At 46.1% G+C, this 7,191-nt stretch overlaps 1 protein-coding gene across 1 annotated transcript in view; it reads right to left on the minus strand.

Annotated features, from left to right (window-relative positions):
- The window catches only part of LOC106821309 (calcium/calmodulin-dependent protein kinase type II delta chain-like), a 136,655-nt gene that overhangs the window by 66,684 nt on the left and 62,780 nt on the right, over window positions 1-7,191 (minus strand). Inside the window, exon 5 of the mRNA XM_014826065.1 lies at window positions 3,200-3,254. Coding sequence (XP_014681551.1) covers window positions 3,200-3,254 — 55 coding nt within the window. The remainder of the gene's footprint in view (window positions 1-3,199; window positions 3,255-7,191) is intronic.

Below are 7,191 nucleotides of genomic sequence, written 5' to 3' on the forward strand. Positions count from 1 at the left end.
GAGAGAGAAAAAGAGAGCAAGAGAAAAAAAGAGAGCAAGAGAGAGAGAGAGAGAGAGAGAGAGAGAGAGAGAGAGAGAGAGAGACAGAGAGAGAGAGAGAGAGAAAAAGAGAGCAAGAAAAAAAAAAGAGAGAGAGAAAGAGAGAAGGTGTTCAAGATGCACATATGCACATAGACACAAATGCATACATAATAACAACAAAAATGTATCTCCCAACCTAACTCACAGTAAATTAAGGCAGATGCTGAGAGAGAGAGAGAGAGAGAGAGAGAGAGAGAGAGAGAGAGAGACCAGGTGGACGCTGAGGGGAGTCAAGTGCACCAACGAGCTAGTCTTAATTAATAACATTACCACGGGCGTTCACGAATCTGTACGCAATTAATAAAATGAGATCAGCTCGAAAGCGGCCCCGCCTGGGCGGCCGTGATGAACGGTAATCAGTATCGAATCCCTTCCCTTTTAATCCCCGCGTGACAAATAATTGGATTTGGCCGGACCGTCTGCCAGGAACGCCATCTTTTATTGACAAGGTATATAGCCTGCACGACGGTAAGCAGCAGTAAGTTTCCATTGTCTCCATTTCATAGCCCGTTCAGACTAACTACGTATTTTATTTTCCTATTCACTATATACGGCCTGCTGGATATACGAAGAGAATCTAGTTAGCAGCAGTTGCGCACATTTCAGAGGCAGTGGTGAGACAGCAGTGCGAACTCGTTCAGACTGCGTGCGATGAGAGACGCCGGTTCTATACTATAGCCACGCGTGAGCCACATGATCCGCCGGCTTCTCGCTGAAAACCACTAATCACTTATGACGCGTAGTGTCCAAGTAATTAACAGGAAAATAAATAATTAGACTTCAGCCACTCGCCGTGATCTGTACTACTCACCTGCCGATCATGCCAACGCTCTTCACCGAGCTGCTGATGGTGATCTTAATCAGCGATTTGTTTATCGGAATTTTACACGGGTCCCTTTGCCCCCCACCCCCCTTCTCTCGTTCTCTCTGTCGTGCCTATCTTCTCCCATTCCAGGTTGATCAGCAAGCATGCACGCACGCATGCACGCACGCACGCACGCACGCACGCACGCACGCACGCACGCACGCACGCACGCATTATCGTCTTACCGCGTTCCGCTAGCGTGTTTACAATACATCATCGGATGAACAATTATTTCGCTCTGGTCAATAGTTAATGACCGACTGCCGCGAGAGTGATTGTAACGGACCCGGGTACAGTCAGGTAGGTGTATGGATTGATGCAGAGAGCGCCCGGGTGCGAGACGGGTGCGCGACAAGTGTGATGCCCCCAGCACTGACGCGCAAACACGCGCGCGCACGCACGTACGTACGTACGCACACGCACGAATCGTCGATGCTATTTTTAGTGCGCGGCTGAGCTGAGGCTGAGACAGATGCACACTAATAACTCACTCACGAACTCACTCACTCACTCACTCACTCATCACCTCACCTCACCTCATATCACCCACCCCACCTCACCTCACCTCACCTCACTCGCTCACATTACCTCACCTCACCTCACTCACTCACCTAAACACTACCCACTCAGCAACGCCACCACGCACGCACGCGGCGTGCGCCGCAGTTCGCGTGCGTGCGTGCGTGCGTGTGTGCGCGCGTGACCTGACCCCGTACACACACGTGCACACGCACGCACGCACGCACGCACGCACGCACATACGTCATCACGATAGACCGAATGCAAATTGCATCGCGCACTCCCTAGCTGCCCTGATCGCGTGGTCTAACCTGGTTGCCCGAGCCGCAAAACGAAATTACGGCGCAATACTCGTAGAGTGCAAAGCAGCCGACCGCTATCTCGATATATTGACGAACACGACGGCGATGCGTTAACGAAAAGCTAACTACATGGCGAAAACTGGCTAGCTAAAGCCCGGCGCACATTGCCGAACATTTTGCTCAAAAACATTATCGTAGCAATGTTCCATGAAATGTTCGGCAATGTGCGGTGAAAAAAGTCGCCGAACATTTGTTCCGAACAATGTTTCTGAAGATCGGAAATGTTTGATATCTCGAACATTTTTCGTCGAATGTTCGTCAATGTGCGCTGAATGTCGAACAATTCTAGGAACATTTGTAAATGCCTATCACACCCTAAACGCTATCCAGGCCATACAGCGACAACGTATACGGGATAGCGACCACGCTAGGCAAGCAATGGTTGGCCACGAGGCCAGCATATGTGTGCGCGAGTATGAATGGCACAAGTGAGGAAATCACTGCCACTTGCCTGCGCTAGGGTATATATCAAGAGCTCATATTATAGAGAAAAGTATATGACACCGTTTTAACAGCGTTTTGCATAGTTTTCAACTTAATATTCTATCAATATGTTTAATAACTTTACCTTGTTTTCGTCTATGGTTCTCCCTTAATCATATGACACCACCAATTTACCTGAAAATCGTATGTGTTCTTCAAAAAAGTTCTTTGAATACGACACGGTTTTCCCAAATGTTCGCATGTATTCGGCGCAAGTTTATTATCGGATTAGTGTTCTATTGTCTATGACGGAACGCTGGGGGCTGTTGGGGATATTAGGCATAGAATTGTATTCAGCGTGTAGCGTTTCCAGCGTGCTAGAAATAAATGTCTGCTCACGGCGAGCTAGCAGCTGATTTTAGCTGTGTTGCCATCGTGTTCCTGATGATAAGGAAGCGAAACAAGTGCTGTTATACTGTGCTTATACCTATTATCCCCAACAGCCCCCAGCGTCCCGTAGTTGCAGCCTGCCGCCGTATATCAACATGCGCCGAATACATGCGAACATTTGGGAAAACTGTCTGTGTGAAACCGTGTCGTATTCAGAGAACTTTTTTGAAGAACACATACGATTTTCAGGTAAATTGGTGGTGTCATATATGATTAAGGGAGAATCATAGACGAAAACAAGGTAAAGTTTGAATATTGACATTTTCAATTCACATATTGATAGAATATTTACAAGTTGAAAACTATGCAAAACGCTGTTAAAACGGTGTCATACTCTTCTCTATATTATGAGCTCTTGGTATATATGCGGCCGTAACATGACCAACTCCGCTTCCCCCGGCCTCCCCCCCCCCAGCGACAGCCGTAAATGATTCGATTGCAACGGCTAAGAACGGCTCTCGAACGTCGAGAATGAAAATTGTTGCACAGATATACTTACAGATCAAAGACTAGATAATGGTATCCTTCCTCGGCTATACTGTCGTGAAGGCGAACTGCAAGAGAGAGAGAGAGAAAACGACGATTTAGGATTTAATACGAACGATTTAATACCGCTGAATGGGACATTTGGCTAGAAAAAAAAGACACTGTAGCTCACCACAAAAAAGGACACAAATGAGTGAGTGAGAAGAAGTCAGTTTTAATTGAGCATGCAACCATCGACGTACATTATAGAAACGAAGAGTATATTTATATATGGGAGAACTCCCATTATATACTCTTGATAATTATGTGTAATTTTTTATGTGAAAATAAATGTTTGAGATGTGAAAGTCTGAGATGGGGGCGAGTGATGGCGTTACACCTAAATGATCGCCATTTAACGTTTTTATAATATTCAGATTTAGGCACTGCCTAAAAGCGGAGCTCCCGATGTGTAACGTGTAAGATTGCGAGGATACGCTTATTCCACGTAGCTGCTATATACCACGTGACAATGGCGTTTCCCTGCCCATAACACTTTTGTCAAAGGTTAATTGGTTGCATGGAAGTGTTTACTTCGTATGGGTCTTTCTAGGCGGTAGCACACGGTTGCCATCTGTATATCGCAATAATAATTTATAAACCAAAATGAATCACAATTTGTGACGGTAGATGGCGCTATACCAGCTTTGATGTTTCTTAGCAATGGCGTTCGAAATAAATAGGTTATGCTGCATTCTGACATGTTTTGTAAAACTTTACTCTAATATAGACGTTTTATCGGCAGGGTGAAGAGGAAATACCAATTTTGCATTTAAGATATTGTCAATGAGATCTTGTAAAACGAACCAGACGAGTGTGACACCACAGACTGTTATCTGCGTGTCTATATAATGTGCTATATAATTGCCAAAGCCTACCTAATTTGCAGAATTTTTTTTTTAAATATCAAAACCCCTGTAATATACGTTTTGGGGCCAGCCCTTATTCATTCACATACCAAAAATGAGCAAAATCCGTTGAACCTGAACTGCATGACTAATGGCAATTTCCATTTTTGCCAAAAAATTGCCGTGGCTCGAAAGTACGCCGACTGGCGTGCTCCAAAATAGGACGTTCAAACCTCTCGCATAGCAGTAACAACTATACCCAATTTCAAACATGTGGGTCAAACGGTTCCTGAGTTATCGTTGACCGTAGCCAAATGTTGACGGAAGGACGAACGGACGCGTACGACGGACGACGACCCATGGCAATAGCTCATCTTGACGATGTCTAGGTGAGCTAAAAATGCAACTGTTACGACGTGTCCGAATCTTAGTGCATATTTTGGTTGCATATTCACTCTCCTCGCTATGGGCAGAACTAACTCGAATGGCTATAGTCTTATATAGTGAGTATCTATATATCTCTATATATATATATATATTTTGTAGTTATATACGGTCTTATGTAGTTATATAGTCCACTTAGTGAGTGGACTCAAACTAGGCCGCATCGTATCGGAATTCTTTTAATACTTCAAATCACGATAATAAGAGAAATCCTCGCAATTCGGCAGATATCACCAGTTCCGTCGCCATCATCAGACATCCACACCCCTCACCCCAACTCCCATTACTGCCAATTACACAATAGCGCGCGATATATTTGGCCCCTCGGTTTTTAGAGCCCGCCGTAAAATGTTTTATTTCGCGCACATTTTCCCCGCGCCGACTGACAACAAAGCTCTTCCAGGCCGATTAATTAAGGCGGACGCCGCACGCGCGCGCGCGCTTTTGATCAATTCTCGCTTACAGCGGTTTTACGCGCAATTTAAACGACCGGGGATAGCTTTCAAACTGCATGCGCAAACTCATCCGTTATGTACACGGAACAACTACTCTTGTCGGTGACACTACGGGTGCTGATGTTTCTCGCGCTCTACTATGTGGCTCGCCGGCCGGTAATCGGTCGCAGCATACGGTCTCGCTACCGCAGCATCATGCAGTGACAAGATTAGCTCTAGAACTATGACAAGATAATGTAGCGAAGCTGCATGCTTACGTACCGTGATCGCATTAGTGGTTACGCGTGGGTGTATATCTAACACCCTTTGCATTAGGCATATAGTGAAAAGAACACAACAGCAGTGGTATACGTATTCTAGTTATTCTCTTTAATCGTTACCTCTTAACTATGTATAATCCCATAGCAGAGCAATCGCGTACACCATGCAGGGTTACGCGAGACACGTCATAACTTACGAGGCTAATGCTGTGATGTCCGGTTATCTAGCGAATGTGCAGTATATTATTATATGTATCGTATTCTGTCTATGTTTTGCGAGCTCTCTGTCTGTCTTTCTCTCTCGCCAAGCAAGAGATTTTATACCCGAACTGGAGACCCGCCTATACCTATTGTTTATCGTCAACCCGCTATACGCGACTACCTGCAATTGGTTGCCTCTACTACTGGCTAGTCCATGGTGACGACCTTACACAGCTGGGCATGTACCCCAAAATAGAACAATAGCATAATAGTGTGTATTTCTTACTATGTATTTCTGCGGTATTACAATAAGCCAATAATAAGCTACTGCTCCCTGCTATATAATCCCCGGTCCCTGCTGCCCCTGCCGTACCGTTGTACCGTGCTACGAAGCCTACGATGTACGTATACGACGATGGCACTACCTGATACACTAGCAACCCTGTTACACTGGCACCTCTGCTACGCCGGTGCCCATGCAGCACCCACTGATAGATCAGCACCTCTTCCAAACTGGCGCTCACTGCAACACCGCTGCCCTCTACTATACCAAGAGTCCCGCTACACACGCACCAACACAACGCGACACACCAACACCATATCAAAAGCTAATAATACGGTACCTAACTATTATTAGCTCTTGACCATATCCTTGTCTGACCTGCGCGTAGGTGTCGAACACAACTCTTCGTCTCCGTAGCTGCTGGGACTGACAGGGTGTCTGTATCGCTATTCAACGTCAGTTCAACGCGCCCAAGACGGCTTCATTTATATCATTAAACCTTTACATGCGTGGTGGGGGATAGCACCACATTACGAGATGATAATATTACCGTGCGCACGTCTGTGTGATGCAGAGTGGCGTTGTAGCTTCACGTTTCACGAAACGTGACGTTTTACTTTTCGCTACCTGTACTCTACATCGTCACAAGCAACCGTTCAAAGTACGATAAGCTGTTCGCAAAAGGGAGAGCCCCTTGTATGACATCGTGCAAAATCACACAACGATTTTATCTGTCTGACGAATCACACGGTGTGTAGTAACGAATCTCCTCGTCACATGTGGTGACGAATCAGTGAGTTACAAACAAAATTTGCGCACACTAATTTCCTGACGTCAAGGACAGTATTGACCAATATAACCCAGCTCATGCTAGACAATTGAAGCAACACTGGCCGGCACTGAAACCCCGAAATTAGCCTCATGGATAAGTGTTGCAGCGCAGTGGGTCATGGAATAGCCAAACATAGACCAGCTGAGCACAATCTGTTTGGCATTCCCGGCTGCCCAACCCAGCGACCAGTCTCTAGCCAACGTAACCGCCAAATGGGAAGTATGGTGAGTTGCGTGGGGATGCTGCAGATATCCCTGTAATAGGCAAAGCGGGCTGACAGACGCGTTCAGCACCAAGCACTCAGCAGCTGCTAGAACACAGAAAAGGAACGAGGTTGAGTGTTGAGAAGGAGCTCGTGGTTACACGCAGAGGGATTCCTGTCCAGTGACAGTGTACTGTAAGAGATGTGTGTACGCCTCGCTTTTCCAATAAACAGCTAAACATCATCGCACCGTCGCGTCTTCACATGACACGATGTCATCAATGACACTGACGTCACCGTATGTGCAGCAGCACCGTGCACATAGCGGGAGACACACGCTGCTACAGTAACATAGCTTGACGGGTTCTGCGCCTTAAAGCCGCACAATGCGCACCCAAACGCTTATTTCTCCAGTACTAGACTAGCAAATACTTCGTGTCA

Source organism: Priapulus caudatus, unplaced genomic scaffold (assembly GCF_000485595.1).
Source record: "Priapulus caudatus unplaced genomic scaffold, Priapulus_caudatus-5.0.1 Scaffold4, whole genome shotgun sequence".
Taxonomy (NCBI): Eukaryota; Metazoa; Priapulida; class Priapulimorpha; order Priapulimorphida; family Priapulidae; genus Priapulus; species Priapulus caudatus.